The sequence below is a fragment of the Papio anubis genome, chromosome 3 (assembly GCF_008728515.1).
Source record: "Papio anubis isolate 15944 chromosome 3, Panubis1.0, whole genome shotgun sequence".
In the NCBI taxonomy this organism is placed as follows: domain Eukaryota; kingdom Metazoa; phylum Chordata; class Mammalia; order Primates; family Cercopithecidae; genus Papio; species Papio anubis.
The window spans coordinates 126,779,084-126,791,162 of NC_044978.1; the positions used below are offsets into that span (position 1 = coordinate 126,779,084).

Genomic DNA, 12,079 nt, shown 5'->3' on the forward strand with positions numbered 1-12,079 from the left:
TTTTGTTACCAAAACCAACAACAAAGTACTATATCTATCAATTTTTATACACATACATGAATGGAGACCACAACACTAATTTCTGATTACTAGTGGATTAATTTCTAACACAAGCTATTGGTATTTATGGAAAAGATCTATAGAAATATGCTGAGATAAATATAAAATAATACATTTTCCAGACTGCTTTAACTGGATTATCAAAGATCACGTAGGTGTCTGAACACACCAGCCTTCCCACGGCACTGATTACATATACGGTACTAAAGGAAAAGTGAGTTCTTTCTCACACTGTACCACCTGTGACAAAACTTTTTTTTTTTTTTTGAGATAGCGTTTCACTATATTGTCCAGGATAGCCTCAAACTCCTGGGCCCAAGCGATCTTCCTGCCTCAACTTCCCAAGTAGCTGGGACTATAGGCATGCACCATGGCACCTGACTTGAAGCATTTTAACTTAAATGCAGGAACTATTTGTTTTCCAATGGTTAAAAAAAATTAGAAATCAAAACCAACAAGTACTTACCCCCACTGACGGAGATATTAAATGTTCCTCCAGATGAGGGTAGAAACTCAGATTCTTCTTTTTCCTCTTTAATGTGCTAAAGAGATGAAAAAAGCAACAATTTAGCCAGAATAAAACTGTGGAATGATTTACTGACAAAAAAAAATTTACACGATTCTTCATCTACAGACTAGATGACATACCAAGTTATTCCAGAAAAGTTCTCAGATCCAAATTTACACTAAGATCTATGACTTCCCTAAATATTACCTCCCATTATATAATCATAAATAAAATCCAAGGTCATGAAGAATACTGGTTAAGCAGGCTGGGCACAGTGGCTCACATCTGTAATCTCAGCACTTCAGGAGGCCAAGGCAGGCAGGTCACTTGAGGTCAGAAGCTCGGGACCAGCCATGCCCAACATGGTGAAACCCCATATCTACTAAAAATACAAAACTAGCCGGGCATGGTGGTGCGTGCTTGTAATCCCAGCATTTTGGGAGGCTGAGGCAGGCAGATCACAAGGTCAGGAGATCAAGACCATCCTGGCCAACATGGTGAAATCCCATCTCTACTAAAATAAAAAAAATTGACCAGGAGCAGCGGCTCATGCCTGTAATCCCAGCACTTTGGGAGGCTGAGGAGGGCAGATCACGAGGTCAGGAGATTGAGACCATCCTGGCCAACATGGTGAAACCCCATCTCTACTAAAAACACAAAAATTAGCTGGTGGTGGTGGTGTGCACCTGTAGCCCCAGCTACTCGGGAGGCTGAGGCAGGAGAATCACTTGAACCCAGGAGGTGGAGGTTGCAGTGAGCTGAGATTGTGCCACTGCACATCAGCCTGGCGACAGAGCAAGACTCCGCCTCAGAAAAAAAAAAAAAAAAGAACACTATTAAACAAACTAACGTGTACATATTCATTACTGGTATCTCAGTAATGAAGCCGAAGAATCTTTGTTTTCTTAGGTAACTATGAGTGGCTCAAAATATGGAAAATATATTTTTATTTTTATTTATTTAATTTTATTTTTTGAGAGGGAGTCTTGCTCTGTCTCCCAGGCTGGAGTGCAGTGGTGTGATCTCGGCTCACTGCAAACTCTGCCTCCTGGGTTCACGCCATTTTCCTGCCTCAGCCTCCTGAGTAGCTGGGACTATAGGTGCCTGCCACCATGCCCGGCTAATTTTTGTATTTTTAGTAGAGACAGGGTTTCACCATGTTAGCCAGGATGGTCTCAATCTCCTGAACTCGTGATCTGTCCTCCTCAGCCTCCCAAAGTGCTGGGATTACAGGCGTGAGCCACCATGCCAGGCTGGAAAATATATTTTTAAATTACACTATTTTAAAATTTTAAAACAAACCTGCTTTTACACATCGAAGAATTCCTGTCCACTACATTTGATTATAAGGTGCTTTTGTTTTAACTGAATCATAAAAAAAAAAAAGTGAATAAAAAATCACTTGGTACCCACAACATAAAAGCAATATATTATTTATTAATACACTTAAATTCAAGTATACATTTCCTTTTCACTCAAATTAGTCATACGTGGAACAGTGGGCTAGTCTGGTAAAAATAAACACAGTTCTGTTATAATTTCTGAGACTACCTGCAAGACTGATTAAAAATAAACTCAATGCTTTCTTTAGAAAAAATATAATGGAAGCATTTTGCAGGCAAATAATTTTAAACGCTTTCTCTCCCATGCATAAAAATTCAAAATAAGACAAAAATATATCAGAGATTAGAGATAAATTTTTAAAGAAAAACACAGCTTTCTTACATGAGATGAAATATCTATCTTCCATGCTATATTATCTACACATCTGAATGTAAATATCTAGTATTCAAGGTCAGTGGCACTTTACAACTGGGTAATTTTAATGCAGAGTACAGCACTGCACCATCTGCAAATATACTTAATTATTAATGTTGACTATTACAGGAGAATATCTATAACACTAATTCCCTTTCCCCAACTAAAGGGAAGCATTTGGAATTTAAAAACTCCAAGAAATTAAGAATTTAAGTTATTCACATTAAGGAATAAATCAGACACACTGATCTAATTACATTCACTAACAAACTTGCATAAAAATACTTTTTTTTTTGAGACAGTCTCACTCTGTCACCCAGGATGGAGTGCAGTGGTGCATTCTCAGCTCACTGCAAGCTCCACCTCCCTCCCGCGTTCACGACATTGTCCTGCCTCAGCCTCCCGAGTAGGGACCCGCCACCACGCCTGGTTAATTTTTTGTATTTTCAGTAGAGATGGGGTTTCACCGTGTTAGCCAGGATGGTCTCAATCTCTTGACCTCGTGATCTACTTGCCCTGGCCTCCCAAAGTGCTGGGATTACAGGCATGAGCCACCGCACCCGGCTATTTTTCTTTTTTTTAAGTCACTATTTCTCCAATTCGCTTTCTAGAAATGATTTATCCTTATTTATGGACTTCTGAACTAGATATAAGGTCAAAAAATGCACAATTTATTAGGTAATGAGTGCCCTCAATGTGTAAGCTACTATGAAACAAAATAGCTCATCAAGACAAAGGGGAAGATTTTATCTCCTTAAACACATTTTTTCAAAGAACCAAAGTATACATTGATGACTACTATTTCATTAAATGCATATTTTCCTTACCTATTATTCATGAGTGCATTCCCAAATGACCCTCTATTTGATAATACATAGTCTAGCTGTACATAAATGAAAGTACATTTCTCTATGTATCTTACAGTTCTGTTTAAATATTCTCAAAATTAGTTCTTTTCTTTTTTAAATCAGACAAGGTCTTGCTCTGTCACTCAGGCTGGAATGCAATGGTGTGATCATAGCTCACTCCAACCATGAACTCTTGGGTTCAAGTGATCCTACCTCAGCCTCCCAAATAGGTAGGACTACAGGCATGTGCCATCCTGCTGGGTTAATTTTTTTTTGTTTTTTTAGAGATGGGGTCTCACTATGTTATCCAGGCTAGTCTTGAATTCCTAGCCTCAAGTGATCCTCCCACCTTGGCCTCCCAAAGTGCTGGGATTACAGGCATGAGCAAACATCATGCCTGGCCTAGTTCAAATTTTTAGTAAGATTTTATCCACATTCTTTATTCTCTTGTTAATAAACTCTAGGAGATCCACTTCTAAGGAGAATGATTTTTTGCAATCATCTTGTAATAGACTAAATTTACTGAATTATTTTTATAACTTAGTAAAAAATTATACAAAACATTCCATAGTCAAGATATTGCAAAGAACAATGAAAAAGCCAAAGATGAGATGAGAAGAACTTGTTGATTAATTTTCCAAGATGATATAAAATTAGAAAGCAAGAAAAGTAAATTATATATTTGTTCATTAGTGGTTAAAAAAAAACACCCAGAAAATTAAAAGGAAAAACTAATGATGTAACTCTGTGTTCAAGGCCTCTTCTTAATTATTTACAAAAATTATCAACTAAGGACACATTTATTGAAAATCATGACAGTAAGTTTAGTGAAATATCCTTTACTTCAACTCCATGTTCAGTACTAATTCAGAGGCCTATGCCACTGATAGTTGGCCCAAAATTACAGGCCAAGAAAAGACATTAAATTTACATGCAACACAATGAGGATTTCTGAATAAAATCTCTTTTCAGTTTGACATCCTGATAGTCATCTGACCAAATTATGTTAATCTCACATCAACTGTTAGTTTTAAACCATATAATCCAGAAACAAGGTTGGAGAACAAGAGTCTGGAGATGATACTTTTATCAGTATAGGTAAATAGATTCCTATCCTAAACATCTCAAAGAAAACAATTTATTTCAACTTAATTTTGCCACAAGTAGTCAAGAAAATTTTTCTTATTTTAATGTGAGATACACAAATATCACAAATTTGTCCAGTATAATATGAAAAAAAAAAAAAAAAGTACCTCTCCCAAGAGCTGCTCTTCAGCAGCAGGGCTCTCCTCCCCATCACTCTGTGCTACTTGGTCAGAGTCTTTAAGAGCCTTTGGTACACAAAACAATTACAGGGGAAGGTGAAAAATGTAGCATTAAAAGGCTGTTAGTGAACCAGGAAGACAAAAGACCCAACCAACAACATTCAGAGCTAGTTTAATCATAAGAAGCAACAGTGAGTAAATTTATTTGAGAATCACCATTAGAGGAAAAGTAAAGAACTATTACTGCTAACACTTTCCCATTTTTTTTTTTTTTTTTTTTTGAGACAGTCTTACTCTATCACCCAGGCTGGAGGTCAGTGGCACGATCCCGGCTCACTGCAACCTCCGCCTCCCGGTTCAAGCAATTCTCCTGCCTCAGCCTCCCAAGTAGCTGCGATTACAGGCATGTGCTACAACACCCGGCTAATTTTTGTATTTTTAGTAAAGACAGGATTTCACTATGTTGGTCAGGCTGGTCTTGAACTCCTGACCTCGTGATCTGCCCTCCTCGGCTTCCCAAAGTGCTGGGATTACAGGCGTGAGCCACCGCACCCAGCCCACTTTCCCATCAATTTTTCTCCCCCGGCAAAAAAACAAACAAACAAAAAACAACAACAAAAAAAACTTTATCTTAAGTATTTGAGTAGTCATTAATTCTGTTTTTCCTCCTTTACAAAATTCAAATATGTATGTCAAGAGAAAGGAATGCTCCACCAGCTAAGCTCATGCTATTTTAAAAATGAGAATTATTAACTTATTAAAATATCTAGAATAAGCATTTATTTTTATACTATGAACCATAAAACACAAATTTCTTAAATGATATTTCCTTCTTTGTTATGACCTAGCCAAAGTTTTAGAAGGTAGCTATTTTTAAAGGCCTTCTTACCACATCGGCTCCATCCACTTTGTTCAAGGCCAAAGCAATCTGAAATAAAAATAACAGCTCACCTACTACATGGAATTCTATTTCAGAGCATCCAGCAAATGTTCCCCTCTTGCTTCTCATTGGCGAAAATCCACAAAAGTTCTTATAGGAATAGTATGTTTAAAAAAAACAATAAAAGCTATAACTGGTTCTCCATGGTTCTAGCTTCTTTCACACGGAAGTGATTAGAAATAATCTGACAATCATTCTATTTCCTCATTTTCTGCCATCAGGCATGCAAGTATAACTTTCATATATTAATCTCTTACAAGCCTAAAAAAGTTACAGCCTCAAGAAGTTTAGACTACTAATAAAGTTAAATATAAAACTCTAAAGGAGTGAGCAAAGACACAGCCACTAAGGAGTGGGGTTGTGATGTGATCTTAGTTCTGCTGGACATCAAAAGAGCACTAAACTTCAATATGCACTTACAGTGCACGGTATACCTCTACCACACATGCAACAACCTGCAATGTTACAGAAAACTCTAGTCATTTCCAAAGAATGATGAAAGGCTAATACAAGTATGTATTCAAAACTCTGGCAACCACTGTGGGTAATAATGGAGGATTAAAAAAGAAAAAATGCTGGCAACCAAACACAAATTAGTATTAAATGTTTATTGAGTGATTTAAGATAATCTGTGTCGAACTTTATTTTTTTAAAGTGTGATTCATAAACAGCATGCCATCTAACTTTCCCGAAAGTTTACCTTCTTTCCTAGATCTTCTTTCCTGTATCCTAGAAGTTCAAGGTATTTTCCACGAGAATCATCCTCAAAGTTCACCTTTTAAAAAAAAAGACATATTCTTAAAAGAAAGACCTACATTTAAAGGCCAACTTTTTATAAGAATGAATCAAATTCCAAAGAGAATTATTAAAATTATCTGAAGTCTACATTCTAAAGATTCATTGTTAGAACGAATCTAAAGAATAGTGGGTTTTTTGGTTTTTTATTTGGAGACCCAGCCTCAGGAGGTCCCGAGAACATGTGCCCAGAATCATTTTTTTAAAATAAGTTATTTTTTAATAGTAAATATACTAGTAATTAATTACCCTGGTTGAATAAAGTTTACTTTTGAACAGTAAGTTTTTTAAATACAAACTTATGTTCAAAGGTTAAATTGATATAAAACTCAAACTATGTGGAATGTTCTATGTCCTAAAATTCTTTCCCAAAATTATTACAAAATATAAATTCTTTAATTTTAGACTTTAACCTACCGTATTCAAGACTGCTTTACTTGAAAAATCAGTACTGTATAAAGAAATAGACATTCCAGTGCAGGCAAAATGACCAACAAGGAAATTCTATTTGTTACTCTATTCTAACTCCTCTTAAAGTAAAAGGAAAAATGCCTCCAACCTCTCTCCTCTATTCCTCTTCCTTTTTCCATTTTCCTTAACTAGATCTAATATAGATATTAAATATTCTACGTTTTCATTATAGTAAACTCTATGTACTAATCTTCAAAATAGGTATGCTGACTATGTCTCTCTCCTCTAAAAAGATCTATTTTTGTTTTCTTATTAAAAATGTATTTCGTATTACACTTTTCAAAGTAGAGAAGGGAAAACTCTGGACACAGGTTGTATGCTCTTTATAAGGCTTCTTAATTTCATGATGAATTGCTGAAATTCACTTTTTCAATTCTTTAAAAGGAAGACAGATTTAGAATATAATGGAACAGTTAAATTTGCAGATAATGAAATAATACAGCCTTAAATAGCAACTTTACCTTCAAAAAGGACCACACATTTTTCTCAAATTCAGTCTGAGAAGCATCAATTTTTTTTTGGCAATAATTGATAAATCCTTGTGACTGCACAGCCTGCTGAAGTTGGTCTGACCGGCTGAGGAACTCCTTTTCTGTTACAACCTGACTAATGAACACATGGTGCTGCTGCTGCTGCTGCTCAGCTCCCTGATGAGAAGGCATTCTAACATTCTCAAATGTAACCAGTTTGCCTCCAAACTATAAAAGAGAGAATGAACAAACTCAGTGTTAACCCGAGGATATGGCCAAAAACAGTGCTTATAAAGTGGCCTAAACAGATAATCTGGATGAAATTAGTTGATACCACCTCTCATGCGCCACAGTCTGACATCACTTCAATTTCTGTTCTAGATGAAATGTACTTTTTTTTTTTTTGAGACAGAGTTTCACTCTTAGTCACCCAGGCTGGAGTGCAAAGGCGGGATGTTGGCTCACTACAACCTCTGCCTCCTGGGTTCAAGTGATTCTCCTGCCTCAGCCTCCTGAGTAGCTGGGATTACAAGTGCCGGCCACATGCCTGGCTAATTTTTGTATTTTTAGTAGACAGGGTTTCACCATGTTGGCCAGGCTGGTCTTGAACTCCAAACCTCAAGTGATCCACCCAGATACAGAAGACCAGACAGGATGATGAGAAGATTAAGCAGATCCAAAGAACAGACTTATGAGTGACATAAAACATATTCGAAGGTCTATTTTAGGAAGATTAATCTTGGAATATGTAGTAAAGATTAGAGAGGAAAAAGACAAGCAACAAATATGCAATCAAGCTATTAGAAGTCTGGTGTGAAAGAATTAGGCAAAGTGTCAGCAATGTAAAAGGAAGAAAGAAACAATCAAACAAAAAGTGCTAGAGAGGATGTGGAGAAACTAGAACCCTTGTGCACTATTAGTGAGAATGTAAAATGGTAAAGCTGCTATAAAACGGTATAGAGGTTCTTCAAAAACTTAAAAATAGAACCATCGTATGATCCAGCAATCCCACTTCTGGGTATATGTCTCAAAAAACTGAAAACAGGATCCCAAAACGATAATTACAAACCCATGTTCACCACAGCATTTATTCACAATAGCCAAAAGATGGAAGCAACCAAAATGACCATCAAATGAAAGGACAAAAAAAATGTGGTGTATATATACAATGCAATATTATTTGGCCTGTAAAAAGAAGTAAATTCTGTCATGCTACAACACAAATAAACCTTGAGGACATTAAGCTAAGTAAAATAAGCCAGCCACAAAAAGAAAAGTACTGCATGATTCCATTTATATGAGTAATTTAAAGTAGTAAAACTCCTAGCAACAAAGTAGAATGTGGTTACCAGGGATTCAAGGGAAAGAGGAAATGGGGAGCTGCTGTTCAAGGGCACAGAGTTTCAGTTTTGCAAGATGAAAAAGTTCTAGAGATCTGTTGCACAACAACATGTATATAGTTAACACTACTGTAGTATATATTTAAAAATGGTTGTAGTGTATATTTAAAATGTTAAGATAGTAAATTTTATATTACGCATTTTTTACAATAAAAAAAGCTGACAATTAAAAAAGAAAGCTAAAAGGATGAAGAGGAGGGAGGACACTCCCTGTGAAAAGAAAAGAGAAGAGAAGAGAAAAGAAAAGAAAAAAAGAAGGGAGGGAGGGAGCGAGGGAAAGAGCTAGAGAGACAGAGAGAGAGAGAGAGGGAGAGAGAAGGAAGACACATTTAAAAAAAAGGGAGGAGGGCCTGGTACAGTGACTCATGCCTGTAATCCCAGCACTTTGGGAGGCCGAGGCAGGTGGATCACCTGAGGTCAGGAGTTCGAGACCAGCCCCAGTTAACATGGTAAAACCGCATCTCTACTAAAAATACAAAAATTAGCCAGGTGTGGTGGTGTGCACCTGTAATTCCAGCTACTCAGGAGGCTGAGGCAGGAGAACTGCTTGAACCCAGGAGGCAGAGGTTGCAGTGAGCCGAGATTGCGCCAGTGCACTCCACCCTGGGCAACAGAGCAAGACTCTGTCTAAAATAAAAAAAAATTAAAAAAAAAAAAGTGGGGGGAGGAACATAGAGGTTTGGCTACACAACAACAATGTAAATGTACTTAATGCCATTGAACTGTACATTTGAAAATGGATAAAATGATAAATTTTATGTATATTTTACCATGTTTTTAAAAAAGAGAAAAAAAAGAGTAGGTTCCAGTTTTTCAGAGAAATCATTTTGAATGATGAAATACCCACAAATACATCTCAAATCCCAACTTAAACCCCGACTTCTTCCATCAGAGTGATCCTGTAATAACACTTTGGTATAAAAAGTCCTTTGTGACTATGGACCATAAAAACAAAATCCACCTACTGAAAAAGAAGCACCAACAGGCCTTCGAATCCACTTGGGCGGCTTCTTCAGAGGCAGCACTATACTATGCTGAGCAGTCTGCTGTGGAATTTGTAATGGAGGAAGGGGCTGTCCTGTGCCAAAGGGATCAAGATTCCCAAAAGATGATGAAAGCTAAAAAAGATTAATAACATGAGAATCTGACCATACACAAACTATCTTTCATTTTTTTCCAGTCATATCCAAAAAAATTTTTGATCACAATTGTCCAATTAACCAGCACTGTTAATCAGTGAAGTCATTTCAAAATATTACACAACATGTACTTTTTTCAGGCATTATAATAGAAAACTTTAACACTTCCTATTACCTTGTCAACTTGTTTCTGTCTTAAACCGTCTGTGCTTCCTCCCATGATAGAATAAACACTGATACGCCCATCAAACGAAGCAGCTGATAAGACAGCAGGATTTCGGGGACACCACTGAATATCGAAGCACCACTGTGTGTTGGTGGGAAGTTCATATAACACCTAGGCCAACAAAAAACAAACAACAACACTCAGAAAATGGTATGGTGTGGGGAAAAGAAAGAGAGATCAGACTGTTACTGTGTCTATAGAGAAAGAGGTAGACATGAGACTCCATTTTGTTCTGTATTTGAGATGCTGTTAATCTGTGACCCTACTCCCAACCTTGTTCTTGCAAGAGACATGTGCTGTAGTGACTCAATAAATACTGAGGGAACTCAGAGACCGGTGCCGGCGTGGGTCCTCTGTATGCTGAGTGCCGGTCCCCTGGGCCCGCTTTTTCTTTCTCTATACTTTGTCACTTTGTCTCATTTCTTTTCTCAAGTCTCTCATTCCACCTAACAAGAAACGCCCACAGGTGTGGAGGGGCAGGCCACCCCTTCATCTGGTGCCCAACGTGGGTGCTTTTCTCTAAGGTGAAGGTACGCTGGAGCGTGGTCACTGAGGACAAGTCGACGAGAGACTCCCGAGTACGTCTACAGTCAGCCTTGCGGTAAGCTTGTGCGCTCAGAAGAACCTAGGGTAACAATGGGGCAAACTAAAAGTAAATACACCTCTTATCGCAGCTTTATTAAAATTCTCTTAAAAAGAGGGGGAGTTAAAGTCTCTACAAAAAATCTAATTACGCTATTCCAAACAATAGAACAGTTTTGCCCATGGTTTCCGGAACAGGGAACTTTAGATCTAAAAGACTGGGAAAAAATTGGCAAAGAATTAAAACAAGCAAGCAGGGAAGGTAAAATCATCCCACTCACAGTATGGAATGACTGGGTCATTATTAAAGTAGCTTTAGAACCGTTTCAAACAGAAGAAGATAGCGTTTCAGTTTCTGATGTCCCTAAAAGCTGTGCTGTAGATTGTGAAAAAGAGGCAGGGATAGAATCCCGGAAAGGAACAGAAAGTTCACATTGTAAATGTGTAGCAGAGCCGGTAATGGCTCAGTCAATGCAAAATGTTGACGACAATCAATTACAGGAGGTGATATATCCTGAAATGTTAAAGTTAGAAGAAAAAGGTCCAGAACTAGCAGAGCCATCAGAGTCTAAACCACAATGGCCAACTCCTCTTACAGCAGCTTAGATGCCTGTAACTTTACAACCTCAAATGCAGGTTAAACAAGTACAAACACCAAAAGAAGATCAAATAGAAAAAGACAGAGTCTCTGTCACAGCAATGCCAATCCAAATACAATGTCCACAATATCAGCCGATAGAAAGTAAGACCCAGCCGCCAGTAGCCTATCAATACTGGCCGCCAGCCGAACTTCAGTATCGGCTGCCCCCAGAAAATCCGTACGGACAGCCAGGAATGCTTCCAGCACCACAGGGCAGGGCGCTATAGCCTCAGCCGCCCACCGTGAGACTTAATCCTACAGCACCGCCTAGTGGACAGGGTAATGCATTACATAAAATTATTGATGAGGCAAGAAAACAAGGAGATATTGAAGCGTGGCAATTCCCAGTAATATTAGAATCAAGACCACCTGGAGAAGGGGCCCAAGAGGGAGAGCCTCTCATAGCTGAAGCCAGATATGAGTCCTTTTCTATAAAAATGCTAAAAGAAATGAAAGAGGGAGTAAAACAGTATGGACCCAACTCTCCTTACGTGAGAACATTATTAGATTCCATTGCTCATGGACATAGACTCATTCCTTATGATTGGGAGATTCTGGCAAAATCATCTCTCTCACCCTCTCATTTTTTACAATTTGGTGGATTGATGGGGCACAATAACAGGTCCGAAGACATAGGACTGCCAATCTTCCAATTAACATAGACGTAGATCAACTATTAGGAACAGGTCAAAATTGGAGCACTGCTAGTCAACAAGTAATAATGCAAAATGAGGCCACTGAGCAAATTAGGGCTATCTGCCTTAGGGCCTGGGAGAAAATCCAAGACCCAGAAACCGCCTGCCCCTTCTTCAATACAATAAGACAAGGCTCTAAAGAGCCTTACCCTGATTTTGTAGCAAGGCTTCAAGATGCTGCTCAAAACTCAGTATCAATCGGCTCAAAGGGCAGAGTTGGTTGCAGTCATTAAGTGTTACAAGATTTTAATCGACCTGTTAATATTGTATCAGATTCTGCAT

General features: G+C 38.0%; 1 protein-coding gene across 27 annotated transcripts in view; it reads right to left on the minus strand.

Moving 5' to 3' along the window:
- Positions 1–12,079, minus strand: part of SEC31A (SEC31 homolog A, COPII coat complex component) — an 81,203-nt gene that overhangs the window by 40,545 nt on the left and 28,579 nt on the right. For 18 of the 27 annotated variants that reach the window (XR_004182788.1, XM_017958726.2, XM_017958721.2 and 15 more), the window contains exons 9-15: positions 9,830–9,991; positions 9,481–9,633; positions 7,107–7,343; positions 6,080–6,154; positions 5,329–5,367; positions 4,428–4,505; positions 527–602 (exon numbers count right to left, since the gene is read on the minus strand). Coding sequence is in view for 26 of the 27 variants with exons in the window: in XM_017958726.2 (XP_017814215.1) it covers positions 527–602; positions 4,428–4,505; positions 5,329–5,367; positions 6,080–6,154; positions 7,107–7,343; positions 9,481–9,633; positions 9,830–9,991 (820 nt within the window). In the remaining variant the exon portion in view is untranslated. The remainder of the gene's footprint in view (positions 1–526; positions 603–4,427; positions 4,506–5,328; positions 5,368–6,079; positions 6,155–7,106; positions 7,344–9,480; positions 9,634–9,829; positions 9,992–12,079) is intronic. The other 9 variants (XM_009206839.3, XM_003898689.4, XM_003898687.4 and 6 more) reach the window with 3 other exon arrangements.